Below are 24,374 nucleotides of genomic sequence, written 5' to 3' on the forward strand. Positions count from 1 at the left end.
GAAAAAGGAAAGATCGGTAATCTTTCAAATTAGAATTTCTTGTTTCTTGGAAAGGTGTTGAAATTAGAAATTTGAAAAAACTACAAATATTTCTTGTTTCAGATTCACCGTTTAGATTTTGTCCTAAGTAACTGAATAACGGGTCCCACCGGCTCCCAAAAGGTTCATAAAGAAAAAGAAAAAAAGCTTGTGGGGACCAGTTTAATAGTTCAAAATCATAATGGTACAGTGAACCGGGACTCGACTTCATTCATGGCATCTTTTTATATTCAATTCAAGAAGAGAAAGAAACTAACTAACTAACCGTCTCTCACCTCATTCCGTACGGTTCGCCTGGCACGGCTACCACTTTATAAGCCCCCCTCACAAACCCTCTCTCTCTCTCACCCTGCGTCCCTGCCATTAACGCACTATTCTAACAAAACAAACCTATACCACTCGATCAACCCGAAACCAAGCATCAGAATCCGAAATCAAATTAAGCCATGGAGAAATCCGATAAAGGCAAGAAAGCCCCCACTTTGGAACTCCTGAGTAGAATAGCTCAAAACTTTAACAATATACTAGGTGCGCAATCCAAAATACCCTTAATTGTACTACCTCATGATCTGGCCAAAGAGTCACTCGAGTCTGATACCGGCCAAGAACCGACCAGGTTTGGTGCCGGTACCCATACTGATGCTGGTACATCGAGCTCAAATACCTGTCAAGAACCCCAGACGGGTGTGTCCACGTCCAATGCCGGTACTTCTAGAGGTGCACGTGTCGGTGACATTGAAGTTGTTGGTGCTGGTACTGATGAAGGAGCCAGTATAGGTGGTCACCGGTTCACACCAGGGTTTGCTCTGATAGACACGATCCAGCAAGGGACAGGTTACATTCGCTCAATGGCTGCCAACCTGAATGGGGTTCTCTTCACTGGATCTGATAGCAAGCTAGTAAGTGAGTGGCATAAAGGGCACGAATTTGCAAGTTTTAAATCCTCTAGCGGGCCTATATATGCTATTGTTTTACAGTACCCGGAAGCTCGTATCTTCTGTGCCCACAATGGTGGCATGATTAGGGTTTGGGAGAGAAATATCATAAGCCAAGGTGTGTTCTTCAAGCCAATCAGGACTCTAACAAAACTGAGGGATCTCTTAAAGAAACCATTTTTTCCGAGGGCAGTATCTTGTCTCTGCTTAAGTGATGACGGTAATTTCCTCTACTCTGGCTCAGTGGACCACACTGTGAATGTGTGGCATATCCGGCGCTGGGAGCATGTTGAAACCATCCGCAATCATAAAGGTGCAATAAATGCATTGGCAATGGGGCCCCAGGTAGTATTTTCTGGCTCGAGCGATGGCACGATAAAAATGTGGGAGAGAGAGCTATACGGAAAAAAGAGAGATAAAGTGAGACACTTATTAAGGGTGGAGTTCACTACAACAAAGGATGTCATGGTAAATGCTGTCTTGTTTGGAATGGTCGGTTCTAGTAGTGGTTTTTTGTATGCAGGGTCGTCAGATGGTGACGTGAGGTTCTGGAAGGATTTTCAAAATTTGCCTGATAAACCTGAGGTATTCATGAGATTCCACAAAGGAGCTGTTAATTGTCTGGCGTTGTGTTCAGGTTCGTTTGTTTTTTCGGGGTCGGCAGATATGACTATTTCTGTGTGGAGGAGGGAAGATGAAGGCAAATTTCACACACATGTGATGGTGCTGAGAGGGCATTCGGGACCGGTTTGCTGCATTGAGACCCAGGAAGACTGGGAAGAGGATGTTACCGGGCCCAACCGGTGGGTTCTGTACAGTGGCTCTCTTGATAGGACGCTCAAGGTTTGGCGTGTGTATGATCACACACTGCCAAAGCAATCACCACGTGAAAGTTGATCCCTGGAGAAGGTAGAATTGCACAGAATAAGAAGTCTTTGATTGAAGAATTAGCTTTCTGTCTTTTACCAGATTTCCTTACCTGATCGACGTGTTGTCAGCTGATTGGTATATTTTTTTTTTTCTGTTATTGATTTAGTCAAAATTAAACCTAGTAAAGGGGTAAAACATTGATTGGAGAACTGGAAATAAGGGAATTGGACAGGTTTTCATTTCTAATTTTGCTCTGTTTAATTGCTGAGGGCGATTTGCTCAGATTGGTTGTTCTGTGGATATTTTTTTTTTGTAAAATGAATGCGTACAGTTCTTGCTGGTTGTTAGTACTTAGTACAGAACTACAGATGTGGTTTCTGATATAGTTTTAATTTGCTTAATTCAAATATGGGTTTGTTTCCTGCGGCAATGAATTCGATTAATTGTTTTATAGTGCTATATGACTCTGGAAAACATTATATATAGACTATAGTGTTATATTTATAGTTGCGTGGATATGGCGGTTTTTGTGAGAAAAAACAAGGGTCAAGCCCATATTCCATTAATAGATAAGTTAAGCTATTCGGCGAGTAGCTTTTACATAAGAAAAGACTAAATAGCTCAAAATAGTTGAGCCTGATTTAAAAACAAAAGCTGAAACAGGAAGTAAAATCCAAGTAGAGAATAAAATAAAGAAAACCAGAGTTTTGAACTGCTGTTGCACCATTTATCAGAAAGTGATAAAGCTTAGTTGTTCCTTTAAGTCAGGCATCAGCTCTAGTATCAATCTGTTTCCCTCCGTGAAAATTCTGGAACAGCGTTCTTTCCATATTATAAATTGAGCTATCAATAGGAAATGGATCTAGTTTTGAGTTGAATGGTGTCATCAAATATAACTCCTGTAGGTAACTTGTTGACTGGCACGGTCAGTATCTCTTGCGTGTACAATTCCTGGTACAGGTTAAGTGTGAAGTTACATATGGTCTGTTTGAAAATACTATAAGACTGAGATACAATGGTCTGTTTGAATAAATACAATTGGTAATGCATGTACCCGTAATTGTTCTTGGCAATCTTGGAATAATATTACTCGACCCATACCCGATCCAAAATACTCCGAAAGTGATCACATCCAGATGTCAACCACTGATTCGATGTGTCCGGACCAAATAGAAATAAAACGACAACTCTTATGCCATGTGAGCTTGACCTTTGGTAGCCTAAAATCACAGAAGTATGACTCATGGTTTAATTTGATAGGGGGTTCTGTGGCCTGGCAACTCTATAAAAATCTTTACCCATAATTCTAGAATTGGTTTCTACTTATCAAATTTTACTCCTCTTCTGAAAGAAGATGAAAATAGGACTACAGGCTACAGCAAGTAGGCACATATGGCGTCAGATAAGTAATAATAAAATGTAACCAACAGATTGTAAGAAGAATTCTTCACACTATAAGCTACAACTGATAACAAAACTTGCAACTAATCTCTTTAAAGGGAACATGGTATGAAACAGTAAAGCAGTAGGAAACCATTGGATCAGTAAAATAAAATAGTGACAGTGTGAGCACTGTCGTCTGTAAAATAAGATGATTTTTCTCTAAATTTGTAATGTATTATGTCAGGTATTTAATTCTGTTTACATGTACTCTTCATTAATTAATTGATTGGAGAACTAGAAATAATTTATACACGGAAACCGATAGCTTATGTTCCAACCAATAAATTAATTTTGTTTACATGTACTCTTCATTATTTATTATAAGTCTATATATAATCAGATGCCGCAAGCCTGCAAACTTCTTAATTTACAATAAAGATGAATTCAGATATATATCAATCCCCGCACTGGACAAATTTTCATAACAAAAAATAATGAATAGTAATGGTAACAATTAAAACAAAAGTGTGTGTGTGTGTGTGTGTGTGGAATCATTATATAAGTTTAAAAGCCAGTACTTTTACCAACTATTAAATTCAAGCTTTGAACTATATGACCTCACACGGTTTGCTGCGATATATGTAAATATTAATTTTTGCTATTATATCGGTTCACAAAATAAAATCCGTCGCATTAATTGTTTCGCCCAAAATATTTGTAGTGAATTTAATCTACACACTATATTAAATTAGCTTAATACATGGGTCAATCTTATTATTATGCTGAGAAAGATAACACAAAAAAAAAATCTGGACTTTGTAATCAGATAGTGGACTAATTAGCAATTTTTTAAAGATAAAATAATGGTCTAAGAGCATCTCCAACGGGGTTGCCTTTCAATTGCTTATTCTGACGTGGGTAATGCTATTTCAATTGCTGGGTTGGATGCCAATTTCTTAAAAAGCAAATTTGCTTATAAAGCAAACGGTTCTTATTGACAGCGTGGCAAATTTATTGGCTAAGATTCTTCATTTCTACCAAATAGCACTCTCTCTCTTCTAAAAGGCAATTGCTGGGATGGAGGAATTAAAAGTTAAAATTAACATTAATTGCTATTGTCTAGTTGGCAGCAGTTGCTATTGTCTAATAAATTGTTGGATTGGAGATGCTCTAAGTTCTCAATTTTAAATATTTATAAAAAAAAGTTCCAATTAAATTTTGAGCTCCGATCTCCGATTTCCGAAATATAATATCTTCAACTACTAAATCAAAAACATTTTTTCGTAATTCTTTTTTATCTATTTACATTTTAGATAAAACAAAAGGCCATCGTATATGTACCTTTCATAAAGATCTTAAACAAAAATAATAACTAAAACCACGAAGGTTAGAATTGATTTTTTTTTTCTTAGAGCCAGCTTTTAGGTTAGTGATAAAGATAATGTCAATCTTTATTTACATGTTCAAAATTGAAAAAGAAATTATGTTATCAATGTTAAATAATTGAGTGATTTGTTCCTCTAACTTTTATGCAAAATTAAACTTTTCATCTCTCATGCAAGACAATATGTATGTCTGAACGTATCAAGAATAGATGCTATTCATGATATATAGTGGAGCTATCTCAATTCAAAGCAATCCAAGCAATTAATGAATGAGCTATTCCGAATAGATGAGAACAGTGTTAATCTGATGTTCCTTATAGAAAATGGAATAGCTCTTATTCTTGTGTGTGAAGAGATAGAGAAAAACATGTTTTTTATACAAACTTTTCCCGCCAACATAGCCTTGATATTACGAAATTGGCACCGCTTTTGTTATCTTTACGTCGTGACAATTCGTTTGAGACCCGATTTGCCTAGCTTTCCTCATCATTAACGCTAATTTAACACTATTCTTTTTTTATTACAACTATTATTATTCTCTCTTTTTTTCTTCTTTTTTTTAAATCGTAGAAGCTGTGAAGTAGTGAGAGTGGCTCGAAGTCTCAACCAGGGGTAGAACTAGAAAATTTAAATAGAGGGGGCTAATCTATAAAATGTAATATGTCAAAAAAATAAAAAATGTGTAGCTAGTGGGAATTGAACTCATTACCTCACACAACAACTAGAACTCAAACTACTAGACTATCAACAAATATTTGTTATTTTATGAGTGGTGCTAGACTATATAAAAATTCAAAAAACTCGAAAGTTTAATATACATAATTAAGAATTTTAAAATCATAGGGTGACTTAGCTCCCCCTGACCTGACCTATACATAAATCCGCCCCTAATCTCAGCCTTTGGGTAACCATAGTCTTAGGACCTTTCCTTCTAACCAAACTGTGCTACCGCTCCATCTCAGCTATTCACTATTTAAAATATACAATCTAAATAACATTTTACTAATCCAAACAGTATAATATAATATTATTTTCACGAAAGTCACTATATTTTCTCCATTCTCATCTACTCATTCTAATTTCACTATTTTTTTTACTAATCTTTGCACGGTCCAAAAATTGTAGCTCACACTTCAAATAAGAATTAGTTAGATACAGTGGCCACTGGGCCCCTTGTTTTGTTTATGTCCTCTCTTTTTGAGAAACAAAAAGAAGTAGCATTTCGATATAATTCAATTAAAACTAATTTTGTTGAATCATGGGAGTCATTTATCACCTCTTCCTGCATTAATTACTCGGTCGACGAATTATGATTAATGTATTGGGCTTATACATAAGACCCAAATATATTCTTTACAAACATAGGAATGTAGGAATATTCTTTTTTCTCTGCAATAGGAACGAGATTTCAATTTGTGTGTTAATTACATGCACTTAAGCTGGATCCTCGTGCAATCAATCATTTTCAAAGCCGAATTTATGTATATATATATATAAAATGAAACCAACTACTAAGCATCTGACATCGTTTTTACATATAGAATACTAAATAGAATAAAGTTAGCGCGGCCATTTTTATTAATATTCCTAAAACAAATGTAAATTTTAAATATGCCCCTGCCCCCAATTTTTTTTTATAGATGCCCTTACCGCCTGAGCCCAGGGCGGCCCAAAATACCCTGTGAGGCGCCAGCCCCTGGGGCGGCCCATAAGGCTAGTGAGGCGCCAGCTCCTGGGACGCCCCATTAGGCCTGTGAGGCGCCACCCCCCCCCAGGCGCCCCATATGTAGTATGATTTAAACCCATTCGTTTTCTGCCTCTGCACTTCCCGATTTGAGAACTTCTCTCGAGGCGAGAAGCTGAGTGAATAGGTATTTTTTTAATTATAATAATTAGTCATTACTTTTTAATTATAATAATTAGTCATTACTGTTGCAAGTACTGTAGCGTACTGTACATTTACTGTAGAAATTTACTGTTGCACGCACTGTAGCGTACCCGTACATTTACTGTAGCAATTGTTGTACACCTACTGTAGAAAAATTGTAATTTTTTTAACTTTTTTTTAATTATTTTTCAATTAGTCATTTATTACTGTACCCATTATTATGTCATGTAATACTTGTAAATTTTTTTTTTAAATGTAGTTTGTTAAAGAAGAGATGTTAGTTGCACTGTATGTCGGCGGCAAGCTAGAAATGGATGAAGATGGCATGCATTACACGAAAGAAGTCGCATTTGGCTTCGAGATTAATGAAAATACCACATTTGAGGAACTGAAGCAGCTAATATACGAAAAGACATCTGTAAACCCCAACAGGTATGAAATAGAATTGGCTACACGGATTGACAACTCACGTAGGGGGGGTAGACCTTACTTTGTTAAGTTTTCAATAACAGATGCCAATTTGTGGAGAGTTGTGTATACTCAATTTGTAGCTTGTGGGGTCCCGGTAATGGACATATATTCGAAGAGGGTTCTCCGAACGAGGGCTGGACCTTCAAGTTCGACTGGAGCTGGACCTTCAGGTTATGACAATTCGGGTTATGACAACCAGGGGTACCACCAGCACTCCCCTTGTGACAACCAGGGGTACCATCAGCACTCCCCTTATGACAACCAAGGGTACCACCAACATTCCCCTTATGACCACCAAGAGTACCACCAGCAATCCCCTTATGACAACCAGGGATATCACCAGCACTCCCCTTATGACAGCCAGAGGTACTACAGCCCCGGTTATGACAACCAGGGGTACCACAACTCCCCAGAAAATAATGAAGAGTTACCACCACCACCCAGACAGATACCCATAATCCCTAGATTTTCAACTATGTTAGAGTCAGGACCGGTACCCGTTAATCGAAATGATATTGATATTGATGTTGATGCTATTGATGTCATACCAGAAAGGGAAATGGAAACGGGGGATGAATACCAAGGGGTTTGGGAAGCTGATGACTTATCAGATGGTGATGCAAATGTACCAGGTTTATCCAGGGCAGAAAAATTCCCGATTACAGGTCGGGGAAGTAAGCATCCAGTCGCCACATTCAACGACACCACAGCTTTCGAAGAGGCAGACATTAGTTTCTTCGGTCCTCGTGTTGAATACAATAAAGAACTTGCCGCAGGGCAAGTTTATACCAACATAGACGAACTTGTAAAGAAAATAAATGAGACTCGTGTTCACGGCAACTGGGAATGTATAATACACAAAAGGGACCGAACAAGGTTAGTTGTGCTGTGTAAAACTCACCCACGCTGCGAGTTCCGCCTTTTTGCAACCCCTGCGGGTTCAGGGGAAGCATGGATGATTAAGAAGTGTGAACCACCTCATACATGCAAGTCTGCGTCCACAAGGAGAGACCATGCGCAGCTGACTGCATCATTAATTGCCGATGCAATTGAGGAGGACATTAAGTTGGATCCATCGATGAGCATCAAGGCGGTGGCTATGACCGTCAGACACAAATACAAATATGTAATCCCAAAATACAACAGGCTATGGAGAGGTCGTGAACTTGCGGTTTGTAGAATATTCGGTAGTTGGAAGGATTCATATGGCTATCTGGCACCATTGCTCCAGGCCATGGCAAGTACAAATGTCGACACCGTATATGAGCAATGGCATGGCCCTTTTTTGATAAAGACGGAGTACTAATAGAGGGAGCTCAACAATTCAAGGGCATAGCATGGGCTTTTGGTGCTTGTATCCAAGCTGTGCCATACATCAGACCCGTTATAAGCATTGATGCATGCTTCATCTCTGGTCGTTACGAGGGGAGGCTACTGATAGCATGTGCATATGATGCTGAGAACCAGCTGTTGCCTTTGGCGTTTGCAATTGTTCATAAAGAGGACGGCGAGAACTGGAGATTCTGTATGCAGTTTTTAAGAAGACGGGTGATTGGGGAAGGGAAGTTTTTCTGTGTGATATCAGACCAGCTCACCAGCACAAAGGAATAAAATATGTTTTTGATCGTGAAGATTACGGTTGGTCAACCCGTACTGGCCAGTGTGTGCACAGGTTGTGTATGCAACACGTTGCGGAGAACCTTTCCAAGGCAACCGGGGGCGACAAGTGGGTTCCTGATACATTTAGATGGAATTGCAAAAAGAAAAAGCCGAGAAGGGTGGTAGAGATGACTAGCAGTTTTGCAAAGGTACATGTATTTCAATTGTTTACATATATTATTGTACTTTAAGAAAACAAATTTTTTTAGTACAATTGTTTACTTACATTATTCTATTTCCTTATTTTTTATGTAGTACATGCCAAAGGCAAATCTCTACTTAATGAAGGTGGGCAAAAATAATCCCCGAGATGTCAACGAAGATTTAGCATACGAGAAAATATATCAATCCCGTGATGGAGGTTGGCGTTGGGAAATTATGACCACCAACGGATCCGAGTCGCTGAATGCAGTATTCAAGCAGAGCCGGATGTTGCATGTGGCTGCAGTTGTAGATGACACATTCTACAAGTTAAATGCCTGGTTTCAGGAACGGCGTGCTAAGGCCGCAGAATTAATAAGGATGAACCAGTCATTTTCAACAAGGGTGGAGGAGAAACTAAGACGACACAGGGACAAAGGTGTAACTATGACCGTGATCCCGATGGGTAATGATGGAATAGAATTCGAAGTGCAAAATCCAAATGAGTACGTTCCTACCAGTCGTAAACCAGACGGCACTATGGCGTTTGTCAAGAGGCCTTGCAAGTATGTGGTTAAATTCGGAGATGCCAGGGCGGTAACCTGTACATGCCAAGGACCCCAGCTAAGTCACATACCCTGCAGTCACGTGATGGCGGTATGCCGAGTGAGGAACTACTGTGAGGATCACTATGTTGCTGACATGTACCGTACCGATTACCTTGCTTCCACTTAGGGTGGATCTTTCCAATCTTATCCCGATCAGCATGAGTGGCATGCATATGTCGGTGATAGAATACTCCCTTCAGAAGGATGGATAAGAAAGGGCAGGAGGAGACACAAGCGTATTGTAATGACCATGGACGAGATGGGTGGTAGGCGACCGTCGGGAAATCAGGCTCGCCGTTCTGTTTCCGACAGGCGCAGGGCAGGTACGTAGAATTGTACAAAATTTATTTATGCTTTAATTATATTACTAACTGAATTGCATTGTTATATTCAGATGCAATAAACGAACACAACGAAAGAGAAAATGCCAGAGTTGTTGCTGAAGCAACCGGTAGAACACAACCCCCTCCTCCTGTAAGCCAATCATCTAGTAGCCAAGCCTCTATAAGTAATGCCGCACCTGCCACTGGTACCAGAAGAACTAGTCGTTTGTTAGGTTTATTCAGACGTGGTGGCAGATAAACTTGCTATTTTGCTTATGCGAATTGATTTATTTGGTATACGTGTGTGTGTGTGTGTGTGTGTGTGTGTGTGTGTGTGTGTGTGTGTGTGTGTGAGTTAATATTATGTGTATGTGTATGTGTATATATGTATGTGTATACATGTATGTGTATGTGTATGTGTATATATGTATGTGTATGTGTATATGTATATGTGTATATTATACATATAGTTCACCAAAAAAATAAAAATATAAAAAATCAAAGTTATAAAAATTTACGACATCACTCTGTAAATATATCAAATATTTTATTTTTTGGCATATGCATATTATCTACACATAATATTTTATTTTTTGACATACACATATACATAAACCCTAAATCCTAAACTTTTTTTTCACAAAATTATTCAAATCAAATACTAAGATTTCTCTAAAAAAAAAAAAAAACCACATGAGGCGCCCCAGGAGCTGGCGCCTCACTAGCCTTATGGACCGCCCCAGGGGCTGGCGCCTCACAGGGTATTTTGGGCCGCCCTGGACCCAGGCGGTCAGGGCATCTATAAAAAAAAATTGGGGGCAGAGACATATTTAAAATTTATATTTGTTTTAGGGATATTAATAAAAATGGCCGAAGTTAGCGGGTCCAAAATCAAAATTTAAGAGTGGACAACATGAGAGAACATTTAAATTCGCAATATAAGGGTCCAGGACATGAGACGAGCTCAGGAGAGGATATTCCAAATCGTAATATAAGGGCCCAAAACAGAAGATGGCAAGAGCGCAAAATCAAAATATAAGCCTATAATAGAAAAAGGATATTTCAAATCGCAATATGAGGGTCTAGAACAAGAGAGGTCTCCATAGCACAGGCCACAGTGACATACTAAGCTACTCCAAAAATTTATTATGTATCAAGAATAAATTCAAACGGTTAAAATTGATCTACTTTATAAGTAATGTGTTTATAAGCGAAAATTTTAAATTTTAAATTTATTTAATATAAAATTTAGTATAAAATTAAGTAGTAAAAAAAATAAAGGCCAGTAAATTAATTTTATTGCATTTATTTTTTATATTATTTTTGACCAATTTACTTTACATTAAATGAATGTAAAAATTTATAAGTTTTATCTGTAAATACATTACTTCATAAGTAATGTAGATCAATTTTAACAGTTTAAATTTGTCGTTTATAGTCTATTCAATAAATTTTTGAGAAGATAAGCATGTATGCTACAGATATGAGGCTAGTGTTTTCCTACTTAAAAATACATGTTACAAAGGAAAAAAGTTCTCATGAACTAAGCTCGAGAAGGACCAAACTATAGTACATAAACGCTACACGGAGATCGCCACATGCGAACCAAACTACCATGATGAAGAACAGCAGAGCAGGTTATAAGAGATAAGGCTTTAATCAAGCGCCATAAACTTGAAATGATTCTCCATAATTCTCCCCTCTTTCTTTCTCTCAAAAATCTTACTCCAACGGCTACTTCTCCATTTAAACAGCTTCTTATAACATCTCTTGCACCATGGGCACTAACCTTAGCTCTCGCTTCTTCTCCATTGCCAACACAAGCTATTCCTTCTTTGGCTGTACCGCCAAGTTCTCCTTCTCCCACCACCCCATTCTCACAATCTCAGATTTTGAAGCTTGGATTGGAAAATGGGTAGCTTATTGAAATACGAATTGTTATTTTTTTTTTCAATCATTGTTGTCTGTCACTGTAATTGAGTCGTTAATAGTGAATTGCTGTCAATATAATTGCGAAAATTTGGAACAAATTTGTCTGATAAGTACCATTTTTACCATAAGTTTGACTCTAGAGCACTATGATTCATTATTTCTAGATTCAGAGAGGCTATCTATGCAATTGATTCATTATTTCTTTTGATTATACCAAAGTTTGCATGAATTTGTTGATCTGAATTGCACTGGTCTTTTGTTAACACTGATTTGCTTTCATTTTGGTGTTTTCTTTTAGCAAAATTAGGCCATGTCCTTCTACAAATCCAGGCTGCATCTCAACAAACCCAAAATCTTCATTTTTTGCTTCTCCGTGGATAATTCCTGAAAATGCAACTCAAGATGCTATTCAGGTCAACTTTTAAAAAGTGGGAAAGCTTCAATTCATTTTCAATTTTAAGTGCTCAAGGTGTTTGTTGATTTGCCCACATGTTTATTTTACAGAGATTGAAGGATGCAATTGTAAAAACACAAAAGAGTGTGAATTTCAAGGTTGATGAGGATACACCATATGGTAATTAAATTTTATCAATCATAAATAATATGATGATATAATATTGTTTTCTAGAGTTAGGCTGGGATGCTATGGATAGCATAGTGGCCTCCCGTGCTACGGCTTAATATTCAAGTTTTCAAAATCCAAACGGTCGATCCGAACCGTTCATCTTGTTCTCCATATTAATATCTGCTTGGAGACCAAATTTTACATTTTTCTGAATTTTTTTACTATTTATTAAGTATTTTACAAAATTGTTGATCCAACGGTGGCTGCACAAAACAGTAAAACCGTTGGATTAGCGATTTTCAAAGTGGCTTAATAAATAGTAAAAAAATTCAGAAAATTATAAAATTTGGTCTCCAAGCAGATATTAATATGGAGAATAAGATGAACGGTTCGGATCGACCGTTTGGATTTTGAAAACTTAAATATTTAGCCGTAGCATAGAGGCCTTATGCTATCCATAGCACCCCAGCCTAACTCTGTTTTCTAAATATATAAAGAAGCCATAGATGTCTAATCAAATCAATTGTTCAATTGCAGCTAGTGTGTATCACTATTTAGTCGGTACCGTAGGATCTATCCTTGGAGGAAACCAAACAAAAGAAAAAATTTCTATAATGGTACCAGTATTATGCCTAGCAGTTTACTCTCTATTGTTACCAGTAGGGCACCCTAGCTAGGGATGCAACATGCTGGTATTTCTTAAAAATTAGTAAAGAATCTTACTGATACCTGAATTCTTTGTTACTTGATTTATGTCAAAAAACATCTCTGCCAGTTCCTCAGAAACCAGTAAGTACCAGTATCAGTGTATCATACCAGCACAGACCTTACCTGTACTGTCCAATACCAGGGCAACAATTCGGCAATACATGGACACAGTACTCTGATATAGAACTCTTTGATTATTTTTAAAATAATTATATTAGGCCATTACTTGCAAGTGGAGGTAGAAGGTAGTGGGTTCACACCTGATGTAATTGAGTTTCTGGTAAAAAGAGACGTCGTAGTGTATCGGTCTATGGCCACTAAAGTGACCTATCTGTACCCTTTTACCACTGCCTTGGGTGACTCCAAGGGGCAAAAGGAAAGGATGAAGAGAATCATAGAAGAGCTGGGTTGGTATGCACCTGACATTGAGTTAATGGACTCAGAGTGATAGGCCGGATTGTTTGTTTGTCTTTTTTTGGTTCTGTTTTGAAGTACATAGTTTTTCGTTTTGTCAAATTTTTCATATATAAGATTTTTCACTTGAGACTTGATTGGCAGATTTTCAAAGAAATCTTGGATTCTAATTTTAGCATGTCGAAGTTAAGAAATTAAGTTTACTTTGAGTGATTCGTCGATTCTGTTTTTAAATTTTGCATTTGATTTTTGTTTTGATGATTACAAATTCATTGTGTAATATGCTAGATTTCATATGTGAAATGAATCACCTTTAACTAAAACTGATACTTCTCTAAATTTTTGCTTGTTTGAATTGATCTGGGGTCAACATATTTGTGTTTGGAAGCATGAGATAACCGATGTGTCAAAATTTGATGTTAGACTTATTGTTGATGTAGATCTGGTTATAGTCCAGGCCCATCCCAAATTTCACCCACCTTATCTGTTAAATTAGAAGAGCTCTGTAAGCCTACTTAGGCCCAAAATGGTACGCTGTCGCCCCAACATCACTACTCCTGTACTCCATGACCATCAGTCAGTATATCCAAATTAACGGATTCAAGTGGCAAAAATCCCAAATCCGCTCCGTTATTGAATTCATCCGTTTCCCTCCAAATATCCACCGGAACAACGAAAACCACCCCTGTTCCCGCCCAGGCCTATTTCTCTGTGGCAGGATCGCACCTCCAATTGGTGTGTCTAACTCCTGACAGAAAATTATCATGAGCATATCCCCCACTTGTCAGTTTATTGAAATTGCAGATTTGCAACCATGCGCACCCGGCACGGCATTGTGGAACGCCGTTCAACCGCATCCATTACGCGCCAACCGAGGATTTCTTCTTTGTTAATATCGTTTCTCATCAAATACATAGTATCGAACAGCAAACATATTCTCCAGCCAATGAAATTATAGTAACAGCAAATGTACATGTGCACGCGTTGCAGTTTAATTTCTTGTTCTTGGTGATCGCGTTTGTAGCGGAGCACGGCTAGTTAGTCAAAGTCAAAGTTTCCAGCTGTTTTCCCGACCACACGAGTTGTCGTGTTTTCCGTTTTTCTTTTTACATCCACGAGAAGATAAAATAAATGCCTAGAGGTGCTTCTATTTCCTAGAAATTAATTGCATGGAAAATAATTTCATATTAACCTCGGTTTCTCAGAAAATATTTTCTGTAAAAATAATAATTAAGAATTGCCGAAATTTTTTCAGTTAGCACCTCAATTAATTCGAATTAAACAAACACCACTCATCCCTCCAAATTTCAGTTTTTACCACTCATACGCCCTCAATCCGCACATCAAATTTTTTTGGTGCATGGACTGGAGATGCGCACCGCACCAATTTTTTTTTTTTTGGGTTTTTCATTTTTTAGTACGCACCCTTAGGAAGCGGATAAATTTTTTTTTTTAGTTTTGTTCTGAATTGTTTGAAATATTTGGATTAAATTTTTGTTATGTTCTATTATATTTTGTTTTGTGATATTTAGAATTACAGCCATTTTTTAATACCCTTAAAAAAACAAAGTTTTAAAAATACCCTCTGATTTAATTTTTTTTATAAATGCCCCGACCGCCTAGCCCACGGGCGGGTCACAGCACTAGAGGACCGCCCGTGGGATGGACGGTTTTTTTTTTTTTAGAGATCTTAGTATTTTGATTTAAATAATTTTGTGAAGAAAAAATTTTCTTGTTTAGAGTGTATGCCAAAAAATAAGACATTTGATATATTTATGAAGTGATGTCGTAACTATTTATAACTTTGATTTTATTTATTTTATTTATTTTATTTATTTTATTTTTTTGGTGAACTTTGATTTTATTTGTCAGTTGGATATCACAAGTCTAAATATAACACTAATTAAGAACTTGGCTTTTATTCAAAAAATTTCAAGCTCTGACAGCTTGTTAATCTTCTTCTCGTCCTCCCCTTTCCGAAAAGTGCTCATACGCATAAATTCGATTTCCCTAGCCAAAGTTATGGTTGTTTAAAGTTTTTTCGAAAATTAAACTTTGAAAATTCATAACTAACTGTAGAAAAATCCAAATAAGTTGAAATTTATATCAATTATGTGTATTTTTTAATGCTCTACATACTGGTGCAATCACTTTTGCAGTTTAGTCCCTGTATCAATCCATACTTGCTGATTTACCAACAAAGGTCAAATTTGATATTTTTAGTGCATTGCACTATACTAGTGGCATTTGCGTAGTCCTTGGCTGCTGAGTTTGGACTTGATACCATACCAGAGGTCAGTCTAGGATACTTTGTGCATGGACAGAGATCTAATTTGATGTTTGAACATATTTTAGTAGCTCTAAACTACTGTTTTAGTACCATAAATAAAGAGAAGAAGATCAACAAGCTGCCAGAGCTTGGAAATTTTTGAATAAAGGCCAAGTTCTTAATTTGGTGTTATATTTAGACTTGTGATATCCAACTGACAAATAAAATCAAAGTTCACCAAAAAAATAAAAAAAAAATAAATAAATAAAATCAAAGTTATAAAGAGTTACAACATCACTTCATAAATATATCAAATGTCTTATTTTTTGACATACACTCTAAACAAGAAATTTTTTTCTTCACAGAATTATTTAAATCAAAATACTAAGATATCTAAAAAAAAAAAAAAAAGACGACCGCCCGTGCCCGTCCCACGGGTGGTCCGCTAGTGCTCTGATACCAACTTTGTCACACCCCCGATCCGGAGGTGCAACGATTATTACCGCGTCTATTTACCATAACAATATACGTAACATAGGGCATGGATCTTTTTATACATTGCCAATAGCATCCATTATTTTTGCCACATCCCAATTTATTTACAATAATTATCTGACATTTTATAGGGGATGATGCTAGAGATATATTCTCTGCACCCTGTCAGATATAATAAACCCAAATCCCATACCTTTAGGTGGCCTTGCTGTCAATTACCCAGAAGCGCTCTTTATCTTCGTATAATAAACCTGTAACCCACAAGGGAGAACGAGTGAAAAATAATAAATTATTTCTCAGTGCTGATTGCCACTCAGATTATTGGATTCGAAGGAAATCCATATTCAGAATGAAATCACCGCACGAGAAACAACAAGTTTATCTCATAATGACGAATGCAAATGCTCAATAATAGTATCTAATTGAATAACAAATATTTCATAATTAAATCAGAACTCTAAGAATCTTATCAAAATAAATGGTTTGGGTCAAAATCTTTTAAACCATAAAGTCAGGTAATGTTTGGAACCTAATCTTTAGAACCGTTAAGTCTGGTAACGTAAGGTTTCTTAACTTTACAATATCTAGTCTGGTAGCATTGAAAGATATCATACATGTATTTGTCGTGTCAGGGCTTATACCATTCTAACTATTCTGACATATTGTTAACAGAATCAATACGGAAACAATATTACAATACTGTCATTATCGGAAAGAAAATCAATGATAAGACAGTTACCACAGTTCATTAGTCTTACAGTCACAATTCACATTTATTCAATATCCCATATCCAACCGGTACTGGATTCAGTTGGGGCCATTCACCATATGCGCATAAGGGTCCTGGAGTAAAGTCTAGTAGCTAGCTAGACTTTACGTATAATAATCCTTTTTCTCCACTATATGGAGGTTCAAGGATTTCAGTATTCAATATTCATTCAATTCAATCACTGTGGTCTCAATCAATCATTTGCAATAAGAATCAACCAATCGATAAACAATATCAACATGACAATCAATAGACTTACCTGTAATTCAGTTTCAATTTTATTGGGCTATGCATATGATGCAACAGTTCAATCAATGCAGTCAATCAAATATTCAAAATGCACAGCGAGTTACGATTTAATTCCTAGTTATGAATCTCAGACTAATCCAATAACCTCGCACCTGATATCGTAGGGCAATAGATGAGGTCGCTAGCAGTCTGTTCTTCCTGGTCATTTTGTCTTATCAGTCTTTCTCGTAATTATGCCTATGTTAATAGTAATATACACATTATAATCAATACTTATATTTATTTTCGATATCATACGGTAACCTGTTGATATCTCCATATTTGATCTATTATTCCGACCAATTCTTGTCCCAAAATCTGCGTTTTAAACCACCAAATCGCGTATTTCACATTGAATATCCATAGAATGTGGTACTGCTGCGATTTCATTCTTATTTTGCAGAAAACGGGCAAAATCAGGGAAGTTACTGAATTCTGAGACATCTGATGCGACCCTCATCACATCTGATGCGACCCTCATCACATCTGACGCGACCCTCATCAGAGTCGATGCGACCTTCATCAGAGTCGATGCGACCCTCATCAGACCTGATGCAGGTCGCATCGCGAGCTTCCAGAGCAGACAGCAAAGCCCCAAGTCAGATCCGTTGCCTATATAAGCAGGTCCTATGCCAGAATTGAAAGAGCTTTTTCTCCCTTTACATTCCAGATCACTTAGAGAGCAGAGATCAAGAGAGAAGAAGGAGATTGGAGCTTGCTTGAAGAAGAGGAGAAGAGAAGATTGCAAGATCCTCTCCAATCTGTAGGGTTTTCGGATACCACTTTTGGGGTTTCGCGGTAACCAAAATCCTTTTAGGCTTAAGCTGCGGAATGACCGTAGAACAAAAATTTCTACAGCCAACTTAAGCTCAGGATTAAACGGGGTATGTCAGAAAACTTTCCAAAGCGGTCCACCTTCAGTATTCCTTTGGCATCAAAACCCAATTTAATCCTTTTTACAGATCTACTCCATGATTGATTTCTAAAACTTTAATCTACTTACAAATTAAATAGATTAATATAACATATTTATACCTTGTTTCCAAATCACAGTTGGAATGCAGACCGAGCGAGTAGAGCCTCACCAGGGAAGGAGTCGACTCGGAGTATCACACGTGTGATACCTCTATCGGTAATCCACCAGGACTAACCGGAGAGCGGTTTATTTCTTCTGCCAGAAATACCGTAAACCGCGGAATTATGCAAAAACACTATTCACGGGAATAAGACGAAAACTCGTAATCACGAATTTTCTGTTGCTCAGTTTCATCAATATGCAAAACTGACATACCGCGAAATTCGGTAAAACACTATTCATCAATCCCGTAAATATTCTCCACAACAACCCGCAAGATTATACGTCAACTACGTATAACTTTCTTTTCTCAACCGAAACACTATTTGGGAGAGAAACCGGGAAAGAGAGAAAATACCGATTCGTTTCTGCACGAAAAGATACATGTGAATGTGCATATGTATATATGTGAATATATCTTTCTCTCTCTACCCCTCCACCCCTATTTATAGTGTTTAGATTCGGTTGCAAAAGACTAAAATGCCCTCCAAGTTCGGCCTATTTACAAGATATGCCATTGACACCTCATCCTTTTATATGTGAAATGACCAAAATACCCCTTCCACACCCTTCCACATCCTTCTCCATGCTTCTACACATGCAAGGTGGCATAGGTGTGAAATGACCATTTTGCCCTTGTGGATAGGATTGATGACATGTCATCTGGATAGGATCAATGACGTGTCATGCGGATAAGCTCGAATCTGAAAAGACCCGAATGCCCTCGGCCCGAACACAAATAATATTCGTATAATTATTCTGAACAATTATATATATATTTTTCTTTCGGTTATTTGTTTCGGTATCGATGACGTGTCATCTGGATAGGATCGATGACATGTCATGCGGATAAGGACGAATCTGAAAAGACTCGAATGCCCTCGGCCCGAACACAAATAATATTCGTATAATTATTCTGAATAATTATATATATTTTTCTTGCGGTTATTGTTTCGGCAATTTATACAATGTGTCATGCACATTTATAAATTAACCGGTTAACTTTTATACAACGTGTCATACACGTTTATAAATTAATCAATGTTTTTGCTTGTTATTTTTACATAACATTTATAATTTAATTATAACACGTATAATTAATTATAACCATCTTATCATTGATCATAACCAATTTATAATCAATCAAAATAAGATTCTCCGATTAACTCCTATATGGTGTGACCCAATAGGATCTGTGTTATGTTGGTAAATAGAGTTAAAACTGTTTTAACTTCTATAATCATGGGTGGCGTCTGGCAACACATCATGACCATCCAATTACACAGATGATGCTGTACTGTACAATATCACGATCCAGTAAACAATTTACTTGTGTCTGTTCTTCTGTCTCATAGCTATCAGATCAGTTTCAAGGTAGATGTGTGTCATCCTTGCTAACTGAATCTTTTCTTGATCTTGAGCAGATTATCAAATATAATTACTCTTGTAATTATACCGCGCGCTGATAATCTTACTCTATCAAGGGGCCCAGTGATGCTATAACTCGTATAGAGATACGAGGGACAAGTAGTATTCTTGGCAGACTATCACTTCCTCAGCTAAGCTATATATATCGAAATGCTACCGTTATGACTGCTTTTTACGGACAGTGTTAGATAACACTCACACATATATATTTCTTAGTGGGAACGATAAATACCTCATACTTTAGAACGTGACACTGAATGAGAAACATTAATGACACGAACACAATTCTATTTAATGTCTCATTCGGGGTCTGTCAAATACCATGTTCCTAGAACATGTATCTATGTGATTAAAATGACATCTCGTGTCAAATGGTTTGTAAAACTTAACCATCTTTTAATCCACATACTAACCTTATAGCGGTAATTAGTGTTCCTGCTAATTACCTTGGTTAGTGACCTTTTAAGATTAAGAGTATATATCATCTATATTATGGAGTTTCACAATTTCAGTCATGAACTCGAAATGATCCATAAATTCAATAATACTCAAGGCAACAAAATGATATTAATCATCCAATTCATGAACAAAGCTTTATGATAAATTATCGTATTATTGACTTCTAGATTATTACAAACTAACACAATCCACCTTGGATCTTCGAGCTTCATCATGATCTGCCTATTCTCTCTCTCTTTTATGCTTTCTTTCACCATGCTTGAGTAGATCTTTAGTTCCTAGGGTTAGGATGTAGTCTTTAAACTTTGTATTTGAGTTGCATGTTGTTTTGATCTAAGTTTGAACTTGTGTGATTCTTTGTTTGAGTATTCATTGATTGCTTGATTTTGATTGCTTGATTGATTCTTGATTGTCTACTGTTAGATGTCTATAGCATCTCTTCTAGTAATTTGACCTTGATGTTTCTTGCAATTGAGATTTAGTATTTGAAGTAGATTTATGATCAATAGTAGCCGAGAGGTGAATTTTCCATAATTGAAAGGTTGTGGATACTTCTAGCAAACCAGACAATCAATTTAGGTTAGATACCAGTAGGTGAGAGCCACAGGTCGAAGCCTCGCACAAGAAATCAACTTAGATACAAACACATGTCAGCTCTGCTCGAGGGCCATGCGACCCGCATCAGAGATGATGCGAGTCGCATCAAATGGGTCGCATTAGAGATGATGCGAGTCGAATGATAGGTCCAGAGGAGGCAAAGTTTGAGATGAAACCTGAAACCCTAGGAGCGCCCCTTTTATCATTGTTCAAAACTAAAACCTTTAATTGTTTTTCATTCACTATTAATCGAATTGCTACTTGAAATTAGGAAATATAGACAAACCAAACCCAACTCTTCACACTTCTAGTACCTAACTCGGATTTGTAGGAATTTAGAATTGAATTAAACCGTCCCTGAGGATCGATACCTTAATATACTATACGGATAGGGTTGTGCACTTGCAACCCTAGACGAGAGTAGATTCAAGGTTTAAACTGGTATAGCTTGTTGTACCTGAGACTTTGTAGCCTACCTTTGTAAGCGATCACCTGTAATATCAATTAAATTCTTATAAATGTAATTAGATATTTTATAAACCATCCCAACCCATTTTAAATGCTCATTAGTTATTTAAATTCAATTTCATATCAACAGTTCACCTCTGTCCCAATCGAACAGTACGGTCAAATTTATTTTCCTTTATTTTTCAGATATGGCCTAATTTAGATTAAGCAACATAATTTACCTTTATATAAAGTCTAATTTTCTAAACTAAGTACGAAGACCAAGACTATTACTTCAATTATCTACTATTTTTCTCAATTCAAAATTCCAAGAGACTATGCTAAAAATATTTGTGCTCTACCTAAGATCAGGCATACAATTCAATTTCATTTAATTCAACCTTAAATCGAAACTATAAACAACCATTTTTCAATTTAGTCCTTCTGACATAATCAAATTATGTATGCATATTTAACCGATAATATCAATTGGGTCTAGATTTTCAATAACAACAGTTTCATTCCTGTTGGAATCCCTGAAACAGGCGATTCCCAGTATTCCAGTCCATTAAAAACAATTTCAGTATCTAGACCCCATATTCTAGTTAAATATACTATCATAATCCGATTACCCAATTCAATATCCAATTTAAACCAAACAAATTGAAAACACAGATTATATAGAACTATGATTACCTTATAGCGGTCAATTCAGAAACTCCAATTCGAATTCAACGATTATCGCGACGTACAATCAGAATTCCAATCGGATATATAATTGAATATATATAATCGATATCAAAATATTTCTTTTATTTATTTTTCTCTTCTCCTTTCAATTTTTCTTTTCCTTTTTCTCTCTTTTTTTTTTTCGTTTTCATTCTCTCTGTTTTCTCTCTTCTTTTTTTTCTTTCTTCACGGATGAAGATGAGAACAAATTAAAGGAATAAAGGGTGTTAATTAAGGAGATGAATGCATGGAGGCCACGTGGAAAGAATGCCACTTTTTTTTTTTTATCTTTATATTTAAACCTTTAAAATATCCAATATTACAAAAAGGTCCAAAATAAATTTAGAAAAATTTAATAAAATTACTGGGGTGTTATAGACCCGCTCGTGGGCCAGGCGGTCCGCTTGTGTTTTGGTTTTGGGCCGCCCGTGGGCTAGGCGGTCGAGGCATTTATAAAAAAAAAATTAGAGGGTATTTTTAAAATTTTCTTTTTCTTTTAAGGGTATTAAAAAAAATGCCCGTTAGAATTATATATACACATAAAATTTGACGGTAAAATTGTAGAAAATAAAATGCACTTGTTTAACAAATAAAATTTTGTACTAATTTTGAACTAAAAATTACTACATCAAATTATATGCACAATCTAGGCAGTTTTTTGTACCAAGTAAGTTGGTTCGCAAAATTCTACAAATTATACGCCCAATTCAATTAAGTTTTATACTACAAATTATACGCAAAACAAACAAAAAAATAGTCTAAAAATTTCAAACAATTCAGAACATAACTAAAAAAAAAAAAATTGGTGCGCTTCTTGAGGGCTCACACCAAAAAAATAAAACAAAAAAATAGATAAATTGGTGCACGGACTGAGGGTGTGTGGGTGGTATAAACTGAAATTTGAAGTTTGGGTGATGTTTGTTTAATTTCAAATTATTGGGTGCTGACTAAAAAAAATTCGGTTAAGAATTGGAACCCAAAAAAATATGAAATAAGGAATGTCGGATTTTCCATTGTAATTCTTGAATACTGATATTGATTTTTATTTTGAAATATAAATTTTATTCTCTAAAATTCATGAAATTACTGTGCTGCAAAAATTGAAGCGGTCAACATACAAATACAAAACTTAGTAAATTGTTGTTTATCTGACTCATTGAACATTGAAATTCACCTAAGAGGAGCTAGTGTATCGTAGTTTTCAACTTTAGTCAAGATAATTAATATTTTTTGCAATTTAATGTTAACAATTATTAATTTTGACTTTGTCCGCGTTGGTAGCTATATGAGTGATGCTTCTATGGACATAAGGACCTATTTGTAAAATGAACATATTTTTATTTTCAAAGTTCAAACAGTCGATCCAAACCGTTCATCTTGTTCTCCATATTAATATATGCTTGGAGACCAAATTTTACATTTTTCTGAATTTTTTTACTATTTATTAAGATGGGTACAAAAAATATCAAATTCAGACCATTGAATTTTGTACCCATCTTAATAAATAGTAAACAAATTCAGAAAAATGTAAAATTTGGTCTCCAAGCACGTATTAATACGGAGAACAAGATGAACGGTTCGGATCGACTGTTTGAACTTTGAAAATAAAAATATGTTCATTTTACAAATAGGTCCTTATGTCCATAGAAGCCTTTGCCTATATTTAATATGTGTAGAAGTATGATAAGCTTTTGAAAATTCATTCTAAGCATCTATATGTGATGTCATTGTATTGGAGGAAGACAAATTAACAAAGACAGATTGGGAAATATTAAAGATTCTTATAAACAAACATGGGATTTGTGACATCAGAGCAACTAAGGTTTATTTTAATATAAAATTATTTAAGAGGAGGGCTCAAATGCCTTCATTTTTTGTGTTTGTATCGTGCCTCTATTTTTCAAAATTTAAAACTTAAGAGTCAAAATAAAACTGTTGGATGTGATCTATGTTATTTACTCTATATGCTCATAAAAAATTATCACATTTCAATTTTGTTTTTATATGAATCAATAAGTTGAAAAATCAACGTCTAGAAATTACCCACATTAGTACGTTTTTACAAGCTCTTGATGACAACCAAAACAAAATTAAAATTTCATAATTTTTTACATGTGAATAGATAAAATGATGTAGATCATGTCTAACGGTTTTATTTTGACTTTTAAATCTTAAATTTTGAGTTTTTAAAGTTTTTGAAAATGGAGACATGGTGAAGGCACACAAAATGAAAGCGTTTGAACCCTCCTCATTATTTACATACCTTTGTTAATTGATGAACTATTTAGAATATTTCAATGGCAATTGAATTAACCTGTGGTATGTACTATTTTTATTATTTTTCAATATAATAATATGAAACTCTTTGTTGTGCAGTAAAAAGGTCATTTCTTATTGCATCCATCTGTCTTTCTAAAGATTAAAAATCAATAGAATTTGTCACTGATTGCATAAGAAAATGCTACTTCACAATTCTTTATCATTGATTGCATATCTT

The 24,374-nt window shown here is 35.9% G+C and overlaps 2 protein-coding genes across 2 annotated transcripts; both read left to right on the plus strand.

The window, feature by feature from the left end:
* Positions 1-485: 485 nt before the first annotated feature.
* LOC144563919 (protein JINGUBANG-like) lies at positions 486-1,871 on the plus strand. Its single transcript, XM_078313382.1, has one exon. It carries the CDS (start codon positions 486-488, stop codon positions 1,869-1,871), a length of 1,386 nt encoding a protein of 461 aa, XP_078169508.1.
* Positions 1,872-11,339: 9,468 nt separating this feature from the next.
* On the plus strand, positions 11,340-13,491 carry LOC144564781 (thylakoid lumenal 17.9 kDa protein, chloroplast). Its single transcript, XM_078314381.1, has 4 exons — positions 11,340-11,617; positions 11,933-12,047; positions 12,139-12,208; positions 13,126-13,491. Exons 1-4 carry the CDS (start codon positions 11,382-11,384, stop codon positions 13,353-13,355), a joined length of 651 nt encoding a protein of 216 aa, XP_078170507.1. The 5' UTR covers positions 11,340-11,381; the 3' UTR covers positions 13,356-13,491.
* The last annotated feature ends 10,883 nt before the right edge of the window (positions 13,492-24,374 follow it).

This window comes from Carex rostrata, chromosome 13 (genome assembly GCF_964058835.1).
Source record: "Carex rostrata chromosome 13, lpCarRost1.2, whole genome shotgun sequence".
In the NCBI taxonomy this organism is placed as follows: domain Eukaryota; kingdom Viridiplantae; phylum Streptophyta; class Magnoliopsida; order Poales; family Cyperaceae; genus Carex; species Carex rostrata.

Coding starts and splice junctions, on each gene's coding strand:
- LOC144563919 (XM_078313382.1), top strand. CDS start 486: ATGGAGAAATCCGATAAAGGCAAGAAAGCCCCCACTTTGGAACTCCTG.
- LOC144564781 (XM_078314381.1), top strand. CDS start 11,382: ATGATTCTCCATAATTCTCCCCTCTTTCTTTCTCTCAAAAATCTTACT. Junction 11,618..11,932: donor AAGCTTGGATTGGAAAATGG/GTAGCTTATTGA, acceptor GTTTTCTTTTAG/CAAAATTAGGCCATGTCCTT. Junction 12,209..13,125: donor TGATGAGGATACACCATATG/GTAATTAAATTT, acceptor TAATTATATTAG/GCCATTACTTGCAAGTGGAG.